At 39.2% G+C, this 21,354-nt stretch overlaps 1 protein-coding gene across 7 annotated transcripts in view; it reads right to left on the bottom strand.

The window, feature by feature from the left end:
* MTR (5-methyltetrahydrofolate-homocysteine methyltransferase) overlaps positions 1 to 21,354 on the bottom strand; it is a 138,130-nt gene that overhangs the window by 77,370 nt on the left and 39,406 nt on the right. For all 7 annotated transcript variants that reach the window (XR_010114832.1, XR_010114831.1, XR_010114830.1 and 4 more), the window contains exons 14-18: positions 19,673 to 19,813; positions 16,762 to 16,947; positions 4,424 to 4,603; positions 2,313 to 2,429; positions 1,861 to 2,001 (exon numbers count right to left, since the gene is read on the bottom strand). Coding sequence is in view for 4 of the 7 variants with exons in the window: in XM_055233441.2 (XP_055089416.1) it covers positions 1,861 to 2,001; positions 2,313 to 2,429; positions 4,424 to 4,603; positions 16,762 to 16,947; positions 19,673 to 19,813 (765 nt within the window). In the remaining 3 variants the exon portion in view is untranslated. The remainder of the gene's footprint in view (positions 1 to 1,860; positions 2,002 to 2,312; positions 2,430 to 4,423; positions 4,604 to 16,761; positions 16,948 to 19,672; positions 19,814 to 21,354) is intronic.

Below are 21,354 nucleotides of genomic sequence, written 5' to 3'. Positions count from 1 at the left end.
CTTCTATGATGAATATGATGAATTGTTAAACTCTTGCAATTGCTATTAAGATTTCCCTCACTTTGACAGTGCCTCTAGGGGCAAAACCTCTCGGCAGCTCAGCATGACATACAGAAATGAAAGCTAGTAAACAAATGCTAAAAGTGAGTACAGACCAAAAGAATGTCTAGCACAAAATACAATGCCAAAAAAACCTTAAATGGGAACAGTCTTACATATAAGGAGCCCCTTTCCTAAGTGAGAGGGCTGCCTTCTTTGGACAGATCAGGGAAAAGATAAAAACACATCATTTCATGGGTTAATTAAGAACTGTCTAGTATGACTTCATGATAATAGAGGCTATGATGCCCCTTTGGCCTTCAAAAGAACTCTTTGACAGTTATTAATGAAGGGCCCCCTACTAGGTAGAAGACAGACCATGACTCAAAACTCAATAGTATAATGCCCATGTCTCAATGTTCAAAGAATAAGACAGGGCTAAGCACTCTGTCTATGTGAACAGAAACGGTCAATAGGAAAAAAATTAAAAATCTATGGAATGTTTCTTAAGTCATGTGCTGAGAAGTAGAACTTGATTGTATCTGCCACAACCAAATGAAACATTCTGTCCTGGGTCCACATGAGAAACTAGAAATGTTCTTAAGGAACTGAGAGGAGGGTCATGTGAGCGTAGGCACAGTGTCCGAACTCCTTTCAGCTTTGTTGAGCCTGAGGCTTCCATAAGCAATTTCAGAAATCTAAGTCTTACTACCAGTAAGGCTGATAAAACAAGGATGTGGTTAATCTCATAGTGTCCTATCCTTCTTCCAGAGCATGTTATTACTCTTCTGTGGAAGAGGGAAAGTTGGCAGTTCTATCAGAGCTAAATTCAGATTCTAACATGAAAAATATTAACAAAGTTGGCAAGAGACACAAAAGCATCCTACCACTTTCTCAACATGCTTTGTGGGAAAAATATCTTCCTTTGCCATCATTCTCTTTAACAGATTAAAATGCAAGTTCTTTTGAGGTAAAGATCTCAACTTTCCTTAAACTGAATTCTAAGAAGAAGCATCTACGATAGATACTTCATGTGCCTAGGATTGCGCCCAACATATACATGAAAAACAAGCTGGTGTTTGAATTAGCTATAATTATACTCATTTTTTACAGATCAAATGTGCACAGACCTCAAGCCTTGAACTGCAGAACTTTGCCACAGATGGACTAGATCCTAACATAAACAGGTATACAAACCAAAACATGTAACAGTGAGGACCATGTAACACTAACATAGCCACACAAGAAAATCCAGAACAGCTATTTTAAATAATGAGGTAGAAAAATATCAAGTAAAATGGAAATATGTTCCCAGTACACTGCTAAGAAAAAAAATTACCATAAAAGCATCTAGAGTATAGTTCTATTTTTGTAAAAAATGTGTGTATATGTACCTATGCATGCATATTCATTTTGCAAAAAGAAAAAAAACTCCCATTACTTCAAGGTTATAACAAAATCTCAAGTGTTTAACTTTGGGTGGTAGGATTACAAGTGATTTTATTTTCTTCCTTTGCTTACCAGAATTTTGTAAATTTTCTAGAACTAGTATGTTACTTGGTACAAGAAAAATAAATTTTACATTTTAAAATAAATTTGAAGAAACCTAAGTTCAGAATACGAAAGCAGCCTAGGCATGGTCTGTTTACCCTTCCTTGCCCTAGCTACACCACCATCTCTGCAACCCTCTGTAGAAATCTTCAGTGATCCAAGTATGATTCGATATTTGCTTCTATTCCACAATGAAGGTCTACTAACTGTAGGTGAGTAATACATTCAAAGATAGGAAAAATCCATCCATTAGAACACTTGTCTCTCTACCTGGGCATAACGTAAGAGCTTCTCAGTGGCCTCAGGGTCTTTATTCCAGATGAGATCTTCACAGAGCTGCAGAAGTTCCTTATGGATATCATCATACACAGGGAGGTTTCCAGCATTCACTATCCCCATGTCCATGCCAGACTAAGGGCAATACAAATAAAAATGAGAATTTACAGTGATACCCTAAGTCAGCGGTCAGCAAACTTTTCTCTGTAAAGGGCCAGAGAGAAACTATCTTAGGCCACAGCCTCTGTCACAGCTACTCAACTTTGCAGTTACAACATAAAAGCAGCCACAGACAAGATACAAGTGAATAGGTGTGGCTCTATCCCAATAAAATCTTATTTACAGAAACTGGCAGCAGGCCAGACTTAGCCTGCATGCCACACTTTGAAAACCCCTGCCCCAAGTAAAAACTGGTTTCCGCAGGGCTAAGAGTTCTTCTACCATACCTTGATTGCATGGTAAAGGAAAACCCCATGCATTGCTTCACGAATGGCTTCCATTCCTCGGAAGGAGAAGGACAAGTTGGAAAGACCTCCACTTATTCTGGCTCCAGGTAATGTTTCCTGGCAAAAATTTTAAAATATGAAAAGATTCCCCTTTCTTGCCAAAAACAGCAATCACATCTCTTAAGCTTTATATAGGAGTGGAAAGAAAAAAAAAAAACAAAAAACATCCAAAGTTCAAAGTAATTCAGAGCTTCTTGTTACTAGACATAGACCAAAGCTTGCCGTATTATGGTATCACAAAGGCGCTGCTTCATAAGTAGTTTTTCCTACTAGACTCCAATCTCCCTAAGGAGAACATGTGCGTACACACACACACACACACACACACACACACACACACAGAAAGACAAAGAGGAATTCCTTATTCATTGAAAGTACAAATTACTAGAAGGCTTCCATAGCCTAAATGAACAGACTCCCTAGTTCACTATAAACTTGACCAACTATAAAAGGACAAAAGGAAATCGAAGTTCCAACCATACCGATGACAGTATCAAGCATCATCAGGCTTGTGGAATAACAGGAACTCTCACTTACTATTATTGGTTCAAGAATCTAGGGAGACAGTTTGTCATTATCTACTACTATGAGCCAACCATTCCACTTCTGGGTATATGCTACAGAGAAGTTCAGGCATGTACATCTAAGATACATACAGAAGAATACTCAGAGCAGCATTGTTCATAATGTCCAAAAGCTGGAAACAAACTAGATGTCCATCAACAATAGAACAGTTAATTGTGGTATAGTTATACCACAGAATATTATACATTAATAAAAATATACAAACAGCTACAGCCACACAGATAAATCTTTAGAATGAAGTTGAGTTAGAAAAAAATGCATAAAAATCTTATGATTCTATTTTTATTAGGCTCACAAGCAGGCAAAACCAAACCATATCATTCAGATATTCAGTCAATTCTTATTATTTTGTGGTAGTTATGTTCTTTAAAGTCACTGCAAACACTGAATTAGGGAATACCAGAGCGTTGCTCCTAGGAGAAATACAGGGTTAGGTTCCTATGAGCCTCTCATCACATTTTTGTCAACCAATCAATACTTTATCTAATATTTACTGTTGATTCATTAAGACTGAATTCACAGCCAATGGCACTATAATTCATGTCTGAACAAAGCTTGTCTGACACACATATTTCCTCCATAAGGCACATCACAGCCTTCTTGCGCTTAGGAACACTAGACAGCACTAGTATGGGGCCATTTTAAAAAGTGACCTCACCAACAAAACGCATAAAAATGTGAAAAACATGGCATTAGACTGCAGAAAGGACATCTATGTACAGGATGAGAGCTGAAATAAGAAGGTAGGTCACTGCCATGTTTGCCCTCTTTGGGAATAATATGGGTTGGGCCACTCAAATTTTCCACCACTCTGCATATGGGTATGTCTGAGTAACTGCAGAAGTGATGTGAGTATTGATTTTGGGGTCACAAATAAATTTCAGTAAGTATATGAATTTGCAAATACAAAATCCATGGATGATGCAAATCAAATCTACATATATGAGCAATAAATTTATGAAGAAAAGCAACAGAGTAGCATCATAAAACTCAGGACAATAGCTACTTTATAAAATTGAGAATGAGGTGTAACTGGAAAAGGAGAGACAGATGGGGGCGCTAGCTATGCTCTATTTTGGGACCTAAGTGAAGGCTCTTATATGCTTCACAATTAATTATTTATTAGGTTCTGTGGTTTTTTTGTTTTGTTTCATTTTGTTCAAGACAGGGCCTCACTCTGTCGCCCAGGCTAGAGTGCAGTGGCGTGATCCCAGCTCACTGCAACCTCCACCCTCCTGGGTTTAAGCGAGTTCATCAGGCTCTGTTATATTCTCAAGTCTGTTTGTTACACAAGTTAAAACTCTACTAAAGAAAAAAAATAAGGTCTCCTACATTTCAGAAAAACAATTTACTAACTAAGAATGTTAACATTTCAGCCAATAAATATATAAGTCAGCTCTAACCATTCATTAGACCCATGGGACGAATTTGAGCCATGACTTGGGAGAGAACATGCCTACACTTACTTTAATGACTTTTGTTGCATGGATAAAATTAATGGCATACAAGTTGTGTTCTTCCATTCCAGTCCCAATGGTTAGGATATTAGGGTCAAAAATGATGTCATTTGGATTAAAGCCCAGTTTTTTCACAAGCAGATGGTAGGCCCGGGTGCACACTCTGATTTTCGTGTCTGTTTCTGTTGCCTAGGGAAAAGAGCAAAAGATGTAGTCTGAAATAGAAAAATTAAGTTATCTATTAAAATATTAATATTAAATACCTGTTATTTTAATAAAATATTAATACTAAAATATTAAATGTTATCTATTAGAGCACATTTCACTCACTGAAAACACTCAAGTGTCAATGCTTGGATTTCACAGAAATCTAAATGCCAAGCAGCTTCCGATCACTTATCAAATTATCTCAGAGAAGAGACTGGTTTAAAGATCTCTTTGTGTTTTCACAAACACAGCAGCTATACTCTTTCTGCAAAAAATCAAATCTTATACATATACACACATATGGTATATTATGAAAAAGCTTCTAAAAATACATGCATATGATAAAAAATCAAATACTACTAAACAAGAGATTAACATGTAAGTGCCCCTTCCTCTCTTGACCTGCCAGCAGTGTCACAACCTATCACCCAGGAAACACTGCCATTGCTTTCTCAGATCTTCTTGCAAAAACATTCTAAGCATAGTCAAGGATATGCATTTATTCCACACCTTCACCCATTATAACACTGGCTTAACATGTGTCTTAAGTCATAAATACAAATTAGTCTTTACCTTCAAAATAATGTCCCTAAAAGGCAAAACACTGACTCTGGCAAGGCTCATCCCCCAGTTGCTTCCCATCAGCCTCAGAATCTCAGCCTACATCTCCAATCTCATCTCCTACCATTTGCCCTTTCCTCTACTCTGCACCCCTTACATTGTTCCTTTGGTGTTTCTGAAAGCCGCCAAGCTTGTTCCTCCCTCAGCAACTTTCATTTATTGCTGCCACTACCGAGAACATACCGTGACATGGCTTTGTGCTTCATAGAACTAAGGCTTCTGCCCAAGTGCCCCCTTTTCAGAGCCTACCTTAAATCACCCTCTCTAAACCAGCCACTTCCACCCTTCCCCACCTCCTCCATTCTTCTTCAGAGTATTTCTTTCCAGAAATTGTATTATTTTGGCAACATCTTTAGTATTTTTGGTTGTTTTATTACTTATTAATTGGTAAACTCCTCTCCCCTAGCTAGAATGCCAGTCTTGCGGTATCCCCAGTGCCCAGAGCAGTGCCTGTCAAAGTATGTGCTCAACATTATGTATGAATGTTGCTTTTACTCAAAGCATTTCTGAACTGTGTCATGTAAACTGTCTTCAGATCAAATTTACAACCTCAACACAGGGTATTCACCAAATTACATCCTGAATGATTTCTGGTTGTATGAAAAATCAAATCTACTCTTTTTTTTTTTTTTTTTTTTTTTTTTTGAGACGGAGTCTCGCTCTTTCACCCAGGCTGGAGTGCAGTGGCGCGATCTCGGCTCACTGCAGGCTCCGCCCCCTGGGGTTCACGCCATTCTCCTGCCTCAGCCTCCCGCGTAGCTGGGACTACAGGCGCCTGCCACCTCGCCCAGCTAATTTTTTGTATTTTTAGTAGAGACGGGGTTTCACCATGTTAGCCAGGATGGTCTTGATCTCCTGACCTTGTGATCCACCCGCCTCGGCCTCCCAAAGTGCTGGGATTACAGGCGTGAGCCTACTCTTTAAAAATGATTACTTGCTATCACTCCAGTGATAAGAAAAAATAAGTCACAATTCTGAAGGTCAATTCTCAATGAATGTGAAAAATGTTCTTGAAAAATGGCCAACCCTACTGCAATCTGTATTGCAGACTTCTGTGGAGATGAGCGGGTAGGGACACTGACATAGGTCAAGTGCATCTAGTGAGGCCCTAGACAACAGAAATGAGGAGTAGGGGAATTATGAAAAGAACTCACATCTAGTCTTTTGATCACTTACCACTTTGGTATTCTTTTTCAACTGTTTCCTTTGGTCTCTTTAATCGCTCTCTGCAGCTGGTGGGGTGAGACTTCACCTCTACTTGAGAGGGAAGTGCCTCCAGGACTTAGCAGACAAAACGGCCCAGGGAAAGGGAGACAGGAAATGGTCTTTGTGGCCTCACTGCACCCAGGCTTTAGGGAAGGTGGCGAGCTTTCGTCTTCCTTAATGGAATTTTCTCAATGCTTACTTCCTCTGCCTTCAGTTAGAGTGAAAAGGTTAAGGTTGAGACTGAGATGTGCGTCAGAAAAAACTGGTCAGAAACAGCCCATTTGAGGCTGCCTTTAGTCTTGAACTTTTAAAGTTCACCCTTCACCAGACAGCCCAATAGAGTTCTAGGCTCTAGGTTCATGGCTCAGCTAAGCTCACTAAGAGAGAAGGCACAGGGGCGACCAATGCTACTAGTATTACTGAGTAACCTAGTCTGGTTGATAGATGAAGAAGTCAAGGTCCTGGTCATTTCTCTCCTGAGCCACGAATATTATCTGGCCAAGTAGGGCAGGTTGAAGTGAACAGTATGTTACCCACAGGAGAGTAGGGTGTAGGGCCCAGCTGTGTACCAAAGACAGCCCTGCTTGTGGGACAAGCAGGTGCATCCTCACAGGACAGGAATTCATTTCTAGAACCAAAACAGAGTCATCAACTCTAACCTCCATAAGGACGAAGCCCTTGTCAAATTGTTCTCATGGCGTCTAGCACAGTATCTGTGCCACATTAACAGACACTCAACCTCTGTCACTTGATTAAACAATGACTCTCAGAGTGAACACGGTGTTGGTGTACAGGCCTTTGTCAGGAGCAGGTCATATCTCATATCATGTAAGGTTCACCAAGCTTCTGTCTTACTCCTCACCAGGGCTGTGGGACAGACACACTAATAAAGCCTCAATCGTGCTTGTGGATTTCACAGATCCAGAATAGAAGTTCAGTAAAACAACAGAATGGGAGCTTTACTCCATCAGGAAGGGCTTTCAACCCTGGTTGCACATTACAATAACCTGGAGGGATTTCTGTTTGCTTGTTTTTTATAATAGTAACACCTCACCCTGAACCAGTTAAATCAGAATCTGGAGATGGGGCCTCAGCAAGTGTTTTGTAGAAGCCCCTTAGTGATGCTAATATAAAGCCAGGTGAGAACCACCAACAGGTGAGATATGGCACCTTCTTCAGTTGGAGTAGAAGAAAAACTCAGTGAGACTCTAAGCAGCAAGAAGGAAGGAATAAATGCCATTTATAGCTTTATCAAACAGGTTTACTCTTAAGCCATAGAGAAGCTAGACTGTGACCAGTGAGTAGAAGGCTTTACTTAAGAAGCTCATGGCTCAGATTCTGCTAAAATATCACACACTCAGGGAGTAATGCAATAAAACAATTTTTGATTTAGTCATCAAGGCAGATACTGTGAGGAAGAGAAGGGACAATGTGTAGAAGACACCTAGATTCTTTAATGTAGTCTGACAAGGAGCAGAGCTAACTTCAGAGGGGAGTTAAAGTTTTAAAATTGAACTGAAGTAGTTGAAGATGGGCAAGAGAACCCTGGAGGAAGGAGAGGCCCATCCTGGGGCTGCAGTTAAAAAAAGAAGTGGCCCGGTCCAGTACAATGGCTCACATCTGTAATCCCAGCACTTTGGCAGGCTGAGGCAGGTGGATCACCTGAGGTCAGGAGTTCAAGAACAGCCTGGCCAACATGGTGAAAACCCATCTCTACTAAAAATACAAAAATTAGCTAGTTGTGGTGGCACAGGCCTGTAGTCCCAGCTACTTGGGAGGCTGAGTCAGGAGAATTGCTTGAACCCGCGAAGCGGAGGTTGCAGTGAGCTGAGATCGCCCACCGCACTTCAGCCTGGACGACAGAGTGAGACTTGATCTCAAAAAACAAACAAACAAACAAACAAACAAAAACAGAAGTGATGGAAATGGATGTTTGTGCCTTTCAAGAGAGACAATGACAAGTAGGAAGGGAAACACTGAAGAAAAGGAAGTTTCCAAGGGAAAAAAATCTAAAAATCAATACCAAAGGGAAAAAATTTACCAAAGAAAAAATAAGCCAATTACAATAAAAACAACAAACAAAACACATAGGAATGATCTAGAGATTTCCTATTTAGGGATAATTACAAAACTCCATTGAATGAGTAATTGGAAAGACACACCATGTTCCTCAATGACAAATCTAAACATTGGCAAGATACCAATTCCTTGTTATTTTCCAGGTTAAGATTAATTAGATATTAATCAAGATCCAATGGTTCTCCATAATTAGAAATTTATTTTCAAATCATTTTAAAACAAGAAAATGAAAAAAACAACAGGAAAATGTGTTGCATATATTGATTATTCTTTTATATAGTTTACACATGTGCAAACAAAAACTAATATAGACTATTCTGCTATTATGTGATAATTATATTTCTAAGATACTTCACATTATCAAAAATTGTCATACAAAAAAGTCATTGTTGTGAACCTATGGATTATATAAAAAAATTAAAAATCATTTCATTTAGAAAAAGAGAACTAAATCTAGAGTCAGTATACTTGTCCCATAGAAATTTCAATAATAAAGGTGTCCTGTATCTTGTTATGTAGAGTTAAGAATAACAGTTGGTCAAAACTATTAGCAACAACAAAAAACATAGAAATGCTTTCTTTTGCCTTTCAATCCAGAAGTCTCAGGCCCAGACTCCTGTCATATCTGGTCTTGACCTTGCAGTTGTGTTTGCAACATGGATCACAGACATTAACCAAAGACTCAAACACAGCAGCCAGATATTGAAACAAAGCTGGTGTGCCTTGCTTAGTCGCAACAGTAGTTTCCCATTTGAGGGAATTGTTTTTTTCCCCTATAATCAGTGGTGTCAATCCAAGCAAAGCAAATCCCGGTTCTTAACTGACTGCTACATCCAATAGCATTATGAGAACTCAATCAACAGAAAACATGCCTTTATATAAAAATACCTGTATTGCTGGCTTCTTAACTTTGAAAGTATACAGGACTTTTGCTTTGCTTTTTATAATTTTCAATATTTATGACAAGTTGACAGTGAGCATACATGCTGCTCCATAATCTGCATAATATTTAAATACTCTGGAGAACAGTCCAGTAAAATTATGTTACCTAAGTTATCTATTTCTCTTCAGTTGGGCACTTGGGCTATTATATTTTCAATAATGTTGGTGTAAAATCTCGGCATATACAGTAGCCTTATGCTGTTGAATTCTTTTGTTGGAATAATTTCCCAGAAATAAGATTATGAACTCAAGGGATATAAACAATTTTTTGTCTCTTGACAGGCATTATATTCTTTTTCAAAAGGACTGTACCAGTTTACACTACACTCTGCAACAAATAAGGCTTCAGTTTTATCACTGCTGTGTCTACATAGACCTTGACCATTTTTAACTTAACTAATTTAGTAGGGATAAAACATTACCTTAATGCTGCTCTAATTTGTATATCTTTCATAACTAGCAAGTCAATTTTTTTTTCCTATATTTGCTTTTAATTTGTGGTCACAGTTAAGTCTAAATCGGGACAACCTATCCTTAGACAAGACCAAGCACTAAGCAGTGGCAATAAACAAAGCACGGAGTATACATAGGATTTGGAAACATACACCAGTCTTCAAATGAGGAAGACCAAAGGTAAAAACTTGGTTCCACCATGTCCTAGATATGACATTGGTCCACTGTAAAATGCGATGGCCGCCACCTCGGTGGTCACTCTGAAGACTAAATGAAATAACCTCTGCTGGTGGTTTTCAACCAAAAGACACATGAGAATCACCTCTAAGGCTTTAAAATGTCTAAAGCCAGGCCTCATCCTAGACCAAATGAGTCAAAACTCAAGGGCTGAAGTCCAGGGGTGTATATGCTTTTTCAAAAGCTCCAGCAGTGACTGCCCTTCCCTGTCAGAGTGAGTCTGCTTTGCACTCCTGGTTAAGCACCACAGATCCCTAAGGCACAACATTCCATTCTCACTCTGAGTTGACCTTGCTTCCAACTTCACCGAGAAAACAGAAGCAATTATAGACTCCTGCCAGCACATCAACCAGCATGCCTGCAGATCTGCACTCTTTACTCTGCCTTCTCTTTTGCACTTTGAGCAAACTGCCCAGCTACTGATCTAAAGCCACCCCTCCACTCACACAGTGACTGCCATCTCTCTCAACTCACAAGGTCATGGCTCTGGCAAATGCATCCTTTATCTCCTGCATCAATTCCTCCCTCTCTCTCTCAGATCATTCTCATCAGCTTACAAAAACATGTTGTCACAGCATCTACACACACACACACACACACACACACACACACACACACACACGCCCTTTCTGAATCTCGTATTTTCCCCCTGGTTTCCACCCTATTTCTTTGCTCCCCTTTATGGCAGAACTGTAAAAAGTTGCCTATACTGCTGCTTCTATTCTTCTCCTATTCTCTCTTGAACCCACTCCAATAAAGCTTTCATCTCCTTGGAAACAGTAGAGCAAGATCACAAATGACCCCATTTCTAAATCCAACGGTAAACTCTGGGTCTCATCACACTTGATCTATCCACAACTCTTTAAACAGCTGCTCATGCCCTTTCCTTTGACGCTTGTTCTTCGCTTGGCTTCCAAGGGAACTCTCTCTTCTGACTCCCCTCCTACCATATAGGCTGCTCCTTCTCATATCCTTCTGATGGTGTTTCCTCTTCTCCCCAGTGCCCTAAGCACTGTGGCTCTAAGACTCACTTAGTCCTGGGACTTCTCTACAGTCATTCCTTTGGTGAGCTCAGCCAGTCTCACTATTTTAAATAGCATGTACAAATAATTCCCAAAAAAAGGAATCCTATCTTCAAGCCAGACTTTGCCCATGAAATCCACTCATTTACACAACTGCACACTCGATATACCCACCACATACTATGTCCAAACCCAAACTTCTCCTTACCCCATCCCAAACCTGCTTCTCTCAGTCTTTCTTACCTCAGTAGCTCCTTCCTTTCAATTGCCCAAGCCAACAAATTCTAAAATTATCCCTGACTCCTCTTTCTTTCACAACCTATACCCAATGTGAATGCAAATCCTATTGGCTCCATGTTAAAAATACATATAGAAACAGATGACTTTTAACATCCTCTTTTGCTTTCACCATGGCCCTAACCATCACCCTATCTCATCTGAATTACAGCAATAAACTCTAACATTTCTGCTTTGGCCCTAACAGACCATTCTCCACAAAGAACCAGAGGGGTTTAAACGTAAGTCAGATCATATTCGCTCCTCTGTTCAAAACTTTTCAGTGGTGTCCCCACTCACTCTGAGTAACAATGTTAACCAAAAGTGTTAGAAATGGCCTCCAAGGCCCTATGTGATTTGACCTGCCACCTTTCCAACCTTGTATCTTCCCAGTCTCCTCCTCTCCCCTCTGCTCCAGCTACTCTGGCTTCCCTGTTCGTTTTCAAACAGGACAAGCACCTATCTACCTCAAGATTCCCTCTGCAAAGAACACTCTTCCCCTACATTTTCACATGGCTCACCTAGGCTTCTGCTAAAATGTCACATCATCCATGAGGCCTTCCCAAACTATCCTACATAAAATAACATACCCCCACCTCCATGCTGAGGGGGCATCAAATCCTCATTTCCCTTTACCGTATTCAACACCATTCAACGTGTATATACACACACACACACGTTTATTATTCTTTTTTTTGGAGACAGAGTCTCACTCTGTCACCCAGGCTGGAGTGCAATGGTGGAATCTCACCTCACTGCAACCTCAGTCTCCTGGGTTCAAGCAATTCTCATGCCTCAGCCTCCCCAGTAGCTAGGATTACAGGCGTGCATCACCACATCTGGCTAATTTTTGTATTTTTAGTAAAGACGGGGTTTCACCATGTTGGCCAGGCTACTCTTGAACTCCCGAACTCAAGTGATCCGCCTGCCTCAGCCTCCCAAAGTGTTGGGATTACAGGTGTGAGCCACCGCACCTGGCCAATTATTTATATATATATATTTATATATATATATTTATATATGTATATGTATATATATATTTATATATATATATTTATATATGTATATATATACATATACATACACATCTTTTTTTTTTTAATTTGTTATTCCCTTTGTCCCCAAGAATATAAATCGCACAAGGACAGGGACTAGGTTTTATTCTCTGCTGTCTTCTCAGAGATGAGAATAGGGCCTGGCACATACTAAGTGCTCAGGATATATTTGAAGATATTTGCCTCATTAAAAAGTAACAGTTGCTATATATATTTTTAAAAGGAGCATTTAGATAACAAAAAAAGAGCTTCTGGAAAAAGAAGAAATAAAACTCAATAGACGGCTTAGAGGATAAATGTAGATAAGAAAATCTCACCCAATGCAGAGCAAAACACCAGAGTTGGAAAATAGGAGAGAAATATAAGAAAATTAGGCAACCTGTCCAAAACATTCAATATCTCAATAATATATGTACCAAAAAAGAAATAAAACAACTCAAGGACACTTCCTACCACTGCAGCTGTGAGTTTCACAAATGAAAGGCCTACTGAGTGCCAGCATAATGGATGGCTCATCATCGCGAGAGTTCAGAACACAGTGGACACAAAAGATTCCCAAAGCCTCCAGAGTAGAAAAGCAAGTTTCACAAAAATAGTCAAGAGTTAGAATAGCACTGGACTTCTTACCAATACCAGTGGGAACCAGAAGACAATGGAGCAGTACTTTCAAAACACAGAACAACTTCAAATTTGTACTCCTATGCCCATGCAACTGCCAATTAAGTGTAAAAGTAGAATACGGCCATTTTCTGACACGTAAGGTTTCAAAAATATTTACTGCCACGTTTTCTTTCACAAGAAGCTATCAGAGAATGCACTCTACCAAATGACCAAAAAAAAAAAAAAAAAGATTAACCAAGAATTTGGAAATTATGAGTTCTAAAAACCTAAGAGAAAGGCAAATGGAACCCCAGGAGGAAGAAGGTAAGGGACAGCTAGCAGTCACAGCTGTGCAGCTGGCCTACTTCCAACTCATGTCAGAAGACTTGGAGGGAGAATTCTTAAAAAAAGTAGTATGACAGTTCTCTTAATGTGTCTGGCTACATTGGATATTGGAGATTTACACAACTAGGGGACAATCTGAAGGTGAAATACATAGAAAACAATGCAAACAAAAAGATAAGTATCACCTTCATAGAAAACAAATAAAGAGAAAGGATAAGCAATCATAGTATACTACTGCACGGCTCAGCTTTTACACTGTTTAATAATGTAAGCACCAAAACGATTATAGCTAAAATGAACTATATTGGGAAAGATAAAAGTAAAGCTGTACAGAATCTGGGCAGTGGATGGCGAAAAGCTAAAAAATCTTTAATCACTGTAGGAAGTCAATAAAAACTAAAACTGGAATTTGAAGATAAAGAGGTAGATGCTACAAGAATCAGCTTAAAAAGCTGAAAGTGGGGCCGGGCGCAGTGGCTCACGTCTGTAATCCTAGCACTTTGGGAGGCCGAGGCGGGTGTATCACGAGGTCAGGAGATCAAGACCATCCTGGCTAACACGGTGAAACCCCGTCTCTACTAAAAATACAAAAAATTAGCTGGGCGTCGTGGTGGGCGCCTGTAGTCCCAGCTACTCGGGAGGCTGAGGCAGGAGAATGGCATGAACCTGGGAGGCGGAGCTTGCAGTGAGCCGAGATCGCACCACTGCACTCCAGCCTGGGCAACAGAGCGAGACTCCGTCTCAAAAAAAAAAAAAAAAAAAAGCTGAAAGTGGGTGCCTCAGGATCTAGAAGGCTGAGGGTTTTTGTTTTTCTTTTTGTTTATGGAACTATTTGTCTAACTATTTGCAGAAAATACAATTATCAAAAGGTCCCACACCACACTAAACTTGTAGTGGATGATAACAACTTTTCAGATGGACAATTTTAACAATGTGCCTCAAAATAGTAAATGTGTACACTCTTTGACATAGCAATCCCACTCCAATGAACTGACTCTAAAAAAAATCATTCTACAAGGGGAAATAGCTGCATGAATTAGGATATTGATTGGCCACTGAACTGTTCATGCTACTAAAAAATTAGAAACACAATTTCATTCAATAATAGTAAGTAAAACATACTGGAATGCAATGCAACCAGAAAACATGCGGAGTTTTAATCCCTGTTCACTAAGATGGGAAAATGCCAACATTATGTTGAGTAGGGGAAAAGAGTTACAGAATACCAGGTATAATCTCGTTTATATAAAACTTTTCATTTGCTGAAACCTCTTTTGCTCTTTCTCCATGTGGCCATGTGGCTTGCTCTCTCATTTTATTCTGGTTTTCAAATGTTCCCTCCTTAGAGGAGTCTTACAAGACCACCTGTTCTAAACAGGCCAACTCTTTCCTGACAGCCTTTTCACTTGACCATTCAGCACAGGCCCTGATGAATGAAAGCAGATCTCCTAGGCCTGAATCCTAGCACTGCAGACTGTTAGCTGTGTGACAACTGCAAGTCCTGGGACATCTCTGTGCTTTAGTTTCCTCACATGACATTCAAAAATAACAAGAATACATACCCACAGTTTATATGCTTGGAGGAAGAACTGATTTAATGTGTGTTGTGTACTTGCTTGGTGTGAATTAAGGTTCAATATATGTTAATGATCAAAACTCTCTCTCTTTTGCATTCTTCTGGATGATTTTTTTCACAATGAAGAAAACGTATCTTCCATACAAAAAAAATGCATTTAAAAACAATTTCATTTCAAAAATACAAAATAAAGACAGAAAGGAAAGAAAAAGTACATATAATCCTACTACTTGTTCATTGTCAGTATGTCCCCATTTGAGACCATCCCCATCTCAGATCATCCCTACCCCCCCAGTTGACAACCATCAAATTCTTTTCTCTGCTTATACAGACACACATATGTAAATGTAAGTACTTTTATATTAAGTTGGGATCATGTCACTCATTTTTTTCATTTTTCAATATATTGAAGACATAGTTTCATCTCCTGACTCTTTTTAACTGCTGCACAGTATTCTATGCAGTAAGGACCAAGTTTAAGCATTGCCCTAGTAATGGACATTTGTGTTCTCAGCTTTTTGCTACCACAATGCTACAATAAATGTGAACACATATCTTTATATACTCAACCTTATTACTAGATTCCCAGCAAGGGCTTAATCACAAGAAATAGACTTTTTAGTGGTTTTAAATAGGTACCAAAATATTCATAAAAAAATTATAAAAAGTTATGTGAAGTATAAAACATAATGATAATCAGTGTATCACACAGATGAACTATCATTATATTTGAAGCTTCCCATGTGCCCCACCCTGATTCTATGGCAGAGATATTATGAAGGCTGCCATTTATCAATCTTCTAATTTTTTCTTCTATTTGATAAAGGAAACTAATCTCATTATTTCGTTATTTTTTATTTCTTTAATGTTTTAAGTCTTTAATGTAAGATACAAAACTTAGTATCTTCTCATAAGTTTATTGGCTATTTGTTATTTCTTTGTATATAAACTGTTATTTCCCTTGTCCATTTTCCTATTGGGTTGACTGGGGTGTTCTGCTTTCTGACTTATATAAACTCTTTGCATATTAGGAATATTCACCCACTGCTATTATTCATGTTGCAAATAGCTAACTTTATTTTAGTATATGGTTGGAAATGGGAATCCAACTTTATTTTCTTCCAAATACACAGCCAGTCAGTCATCCCAATAACATTTATTGAATACTTCAACCTTTCTCCATGAATGCAAAGACTTTATATCAGATTTTCATATACGGTCATTGACCACATAAGGACACTTAAGTCAATGATGGATCATATAAACAACAATGGTTCCATAAGGTTACAATACCATATTTTTACTGTAAATTTTCTATGTTTCGATACGTTTAGATACACAAATACATATCATTGTGTTATAGTTGCCTATAGTATTCAGTACGGTAACATGCTATACTAGCTTATAACATAGAAACAATACACTATACCATCTAGCCTAAGTGTGTAGTAGGCTATCCGACCTAGGTTGGTGTAAATACACTCTTTGATGTTGGCACAATGACAAAATCACCTAACAATGTATTTCTCAGACCATATCTCCATTGTTAAGTAACACATGATGTATGACCGTATACAGATATGTGTACGTATATGTATACGAATGTATACAGAAAGAGATATATGTATATATGTGTATGTATATATGTAGCTGTTTCAGACTTGCATTTTCTCCCACCACTATCTAACCTGGGTAACACAATGGATTAGGCCAAAAGAAATCACTCACCTGTCCTTCTTCATCAAAAGCCATGACCACCACAGCAGCTCCATACTTTTTAATCTTCCTGGCCTTCTCCAAGAAGTCGTCCTCTCCTTCCTTCAGACTAATGCTATTGACAATGCACTTCCCTTGGCAGCACTTCAACCCAGCTTCAATCACAGCAAAATTGGAGGAGTCAATGCACAAAGGTACCTGAGATCAGAAAGGCAAGAAAATCACGGAGAGGCCACAAGTCACTATAAATTATTTTTCAAAGGCTCCAAAGTATTCCCTATTTCTTCTTTAGCAAAACAATAAACAAATAATAGTACTATGTCAGAGACAGAATTTTAATAAACTTGTTCTTTAAGCCCAAAATACTTGGAGTAATTTCAGTCTTAGAAGATACTCCACGCACGGGCCAGGGATTTATAAATCAAAGATCATAGTTGAACATCAGAATGAAATCAGTGCGATCAGTTCACTGGCTTCAGTGCAGTACACTTTCAAGTGCCTAAGCCCCGAGGCAAACATCTCAGATAGGATTTAGACATCCCTGATCTGACTCAGGGATTAATGTTTAGCCTTGTGTCCTTTGCGAACAGCCCTCTAGCCAAGTTATTCAAATTCAACCTTCCCTTTAGAAAATCAAGTTCTTTACTGGAAAAAAAAAAAAAGAGTTTTAATATTAGAAAGGAAAAGCAGATCTAATTATCAACAAATGCATATAACTAAAATAAACGACAAAACTGAAACGCACAGTTGAGAATAGGTTCCTTTTAATTCATACCTCTGTTCCAGGAAAGGTGAAAGGAAGGGCTTGAAGAACTAGATTGATACAAAGAAATGAAATGAGGCAACTGATCTAGGCTGCATTATTTTTTTATTTTTAAAGACAGGGTCTTACTATGTTGCCTTGGCTGGTCTTGAACTCCTGAGCTCCAGGGACCCTCCCCACTCAGCCTCCTGAGTAGCTGAAACTACAGGTGCATACCACAGCTCCCAGCATAGGCCACGTTATTCAATTAAGCCATTCAATAAATAATTAAGTGACTACCGTATTAGGCCCATACAGGGAAAACAGTAAGAAAGCCAGGTCTCTGGCTCCACTGAGTTTATAAAGATAAATAATTAAACAAGTAATGACATAAAGTGTGGTAAATGCTAAAAGCCTAAGAGAAGCACAGACAGCCATGGAAGCATATTTCAGGGGCACCCAGTCTATGAAGCATGGAGAATGGGGTGGGAAAATCCAGGGAAAGCTTCCCAGGGCAAGAAACATTTCAACTGAGGACTGAAGAATGAGTAGTCAGCAATTTCCTAAGCCACGCCACCAAACGAGCAAAAAAGGACAGGCATTCTACCAGTTTTGCTTTTTCTTAGTATGCTAGTAATAACAGGTTTGCTAAGAAAAGGGTCAAATGCAATGACAATACCAGGCTAGTGTATTGGCTTGTATTTGCTTGCTGACAGTTTGGTGTCCCAACCCTACTGGTGAAAAGGTGCTGGTAAAATGATTTTATACTTTACCCCATGGGTAGAAATTTGGCCTCCAGTAAGTTGTGGTAGTAGGGCAAAACCAAGAAAGATAAGAAATTATTGTAGCAATCAGAACACTAATAATTTATTGAGTTACATGGGGTCCTTCACAGTTGATAAAGCACTTGCATCTTTACAATTCACAAAGGGGGTTTGATGATCCTATTTTAGAGATGAGGAAAGAAAGTAGGGTCAATAGTCCATTGATTTGACTGGGCCTTACAAGGCGAGTCTACCCTCTTCCCAATACTAAGCTGATGAACAACTGGCTATACCTCTGATTCTAACTAACCTTGAACAAGTTGTCTTGCTTCTTGGTACCTTAAATTCTCAAAATATTTATTTCCAGAGGAATGACGAGACTTTTTAGTAAAGAGTTTTAAGACACAAATGAAAGATGGGCAAATGTAATTCAGTACCTACCATAGACTCTAACTTAAATCTGCTGAATCTGCTGAAGCCTAATAAAAAACCAGCAGCTCCACCTGAAAAATGCAACTCTTAGAGCACTAGGAAGTTTCTTTAAAAAAGAAGAACTTCAAAAATCACTTCCTGCCAGACACAGTGGCTCACAACTGCAATCCTACCACTTTGGGAAGCCAAGGCAGGAGGATTGCTTGAGCCTAGGAGTTCAAAATCAGCCTGGGAACACAGCAAGACCCGACCTCTCCACTAAAAAATTTTTTTTAAATGATGCGTGCCTGTGGTCCCAGCTACTCAGGAGGCCGAAGTGGGAGGAGCCTGAGGTTGCAGTGAGCTATGATTGTACCACTGCACTCCAGCCTGGGCCACAGAGCAAAACCCTGCCTCAGGAGGGGGGAAAAAAAATCACTCCTCATAACAAACTTAACGGCAGAAAAACAAGGTAAGATTTTTAAAAATTTTAGAACTCATTTAAAAATGTTTAAAAGACAGACACAAAAATCAACTTTCACCTTTTAAAGAACAAATGTAAAAGCTGACATAATCTCTTGATTTAATCTTGTTTTATATTTTTGTCTTAATCTGATAAGCCTAAAAGTTCTGTCCTTCCTGTTACCAGAAAGAATTCACTGAGTTCCCTTGCCTATGGGAGAAATAGAGCCAATGATTCTCCTTCACAGACATGGAAAGCGGGTTGTTAGTCTGTCCAGACATCTAAGGAGACTCAATTCTCATGAACAATCCCAGAAGCCTTGGAAACAACGAGGCTGAAGCCACAGCTGTCTCCAAGATCTGCTTTATATGGAAAGGTTATCAGTATCTGAGAAAACTGACAATCAGAAACTACTGTGCCTTCAATGTTGAGAAACAGAAAACCAGTTCTTGAGTTCACAGATTAATGGGACAACTGGCACAGTTCAATGAGTGTCAAAGTGAGACAAGTAAATCCCCCTGATAAATATAAACTTTGTATAACCTTTGCGATGTCTGGCTCGGAAGCAATTAAGTTGCAAAATCTGGTCATTGCACTTGGACCATCTAGCATGCCATCATCCATGTTGACATCCAGCACCTGGGCTCCCATTTCCACCTGCACTTTGGCAACACACAAGGCTTCCTGAAGGAAGAATGAGAGAGGAAGCAGCATGAGGAGGCAGTACTTGGAGAAAAAGCTAACGAGGTAATTCCTTACCCTTCCCAGCAATCCTTCAAATTACAGACTATCTAGCCAGACTCCCTGACTCTGGGCCTGCTGTCCTCCCATCGCTCATCACAAATTAACCTTTCTTACACATCTCTTCCATCACATCATCTCACTGCTTAGAATCCAGCAAAGCTGTTTTCCTACCATAAAGATTCTAAATCCCTCAGCATGGCAGTCAAGGCCCTCTGAGCTGGCCCCATCTTTTTACCCAACTGAACTTCCCATTCCACCCCCACTGGAGCCTTCACCCAGCCAAATCTGCTCCCACCTCTGTGCTGCAGATCATGTTGTCCCCTCTGCTTAGAACGCAATCCCTTTCCCTTCTACATTGTTTAGGACCCAGCTCAAGCCCCATCTCCTCCAAAAAAAGTCCTTAGAGAAACCATCCAAAACGATGTAACTCTTCAGTATTTGCCAAAAACTATAACTCTTCAGTATCTGCCAAAAAGTATTCATTGCAGGCTGTTAATAGGAGTTACATGAAAAGAAATGTGAGTTAAATAAATTTCAGCAGGTTTTTATAACACTGGAAGGCTTTTCAAATTCTTTAATGCACTATTACACACTGCAACCTTCCCAAAACAGAATACAGCATTTCCCACTTATGACCATCTAAGGAATATTTTGTAGGATAAGTGTTCCAAAAAGTCTTATATACTTCCCACTCTGAACAATGCTGGGCAAAATATACATGTTCCATAATACTTTCTAAGTAACATGGCAGAGACTTTTTGTTTAAGTCTTCACTATACACTTTATAGTGTAATAAAATAAGCAAGGATAAAATCCAATAGTAGATGCTGATGTTGTCTTGATTTTTTTTAGCCCAAGAAAATAAAACAGAAACTTTTAGCACTCACTGTGATAGAACAGGCATGAAACCCTATGGCACATGCCACAAGGAAACACCATATGTAGTGAGACAAGGCCACATAGAGAAAAAGGATCACAATTAAATTCAGTAAATCTGGACCAGGTGTGGTGGCTCATGCCTGTAATCCCAGCACTTTGGGAGCCCGAGACAGGCAGATCACTTGAGGTCAAGAGTTCAAGACCAGCCTGGTCAACATGGCAAAACTCCATCTCTACTAAAAATACAAAAATTAGCTGGGCCTGGTGGCATGAGCCCGTAGTCCCAGCTTCTCTGGAGGCTGGGGCAGGAGAATTGCTTGAACCTGGGAGGTGGAGGTTGCAGTGAGCCAAGATCATGCCATCGCACTCCAGCCTGGGTGACAGAGCAAGACTCTGTCTCAAAATAAATAGATCAATTAATTCAGTAAATCAAAAAATATTTTCTAGTTATCAATATTAATTTAAATAATATAAAGAATAAAAAGAAGTGTAAATCACAATCCTGGTTCTTAAAGAGTTTATATCTAGTTGGGGGCACATGTCACAGTCACATAAAAAACTACTGGGCAATGCCATACAATGTGTGGGTCAAATGCCAAGAT

The sequence above is a fragment of the Symphalangus syndactylus genome, chromosome 19, assembly GCF_028878055.3.
Source record: "Symphalangus syndactylus isolate Jambi chromosome 19, NHGRI_mSymSyn1-v2.1_pri, whole genome shotgun sequence".
Taxonomy (NCBI): Eukaryota; Metazoa; Chordata; class Mammalia; order Primates; family Hylobatidae; genus Symphalangus; species Symphalangus syndactylus.
Note: the sequence above shows the minus strand (reverse complement) of the source record. Positions and strands in the feature narration are given on the sequence as shown.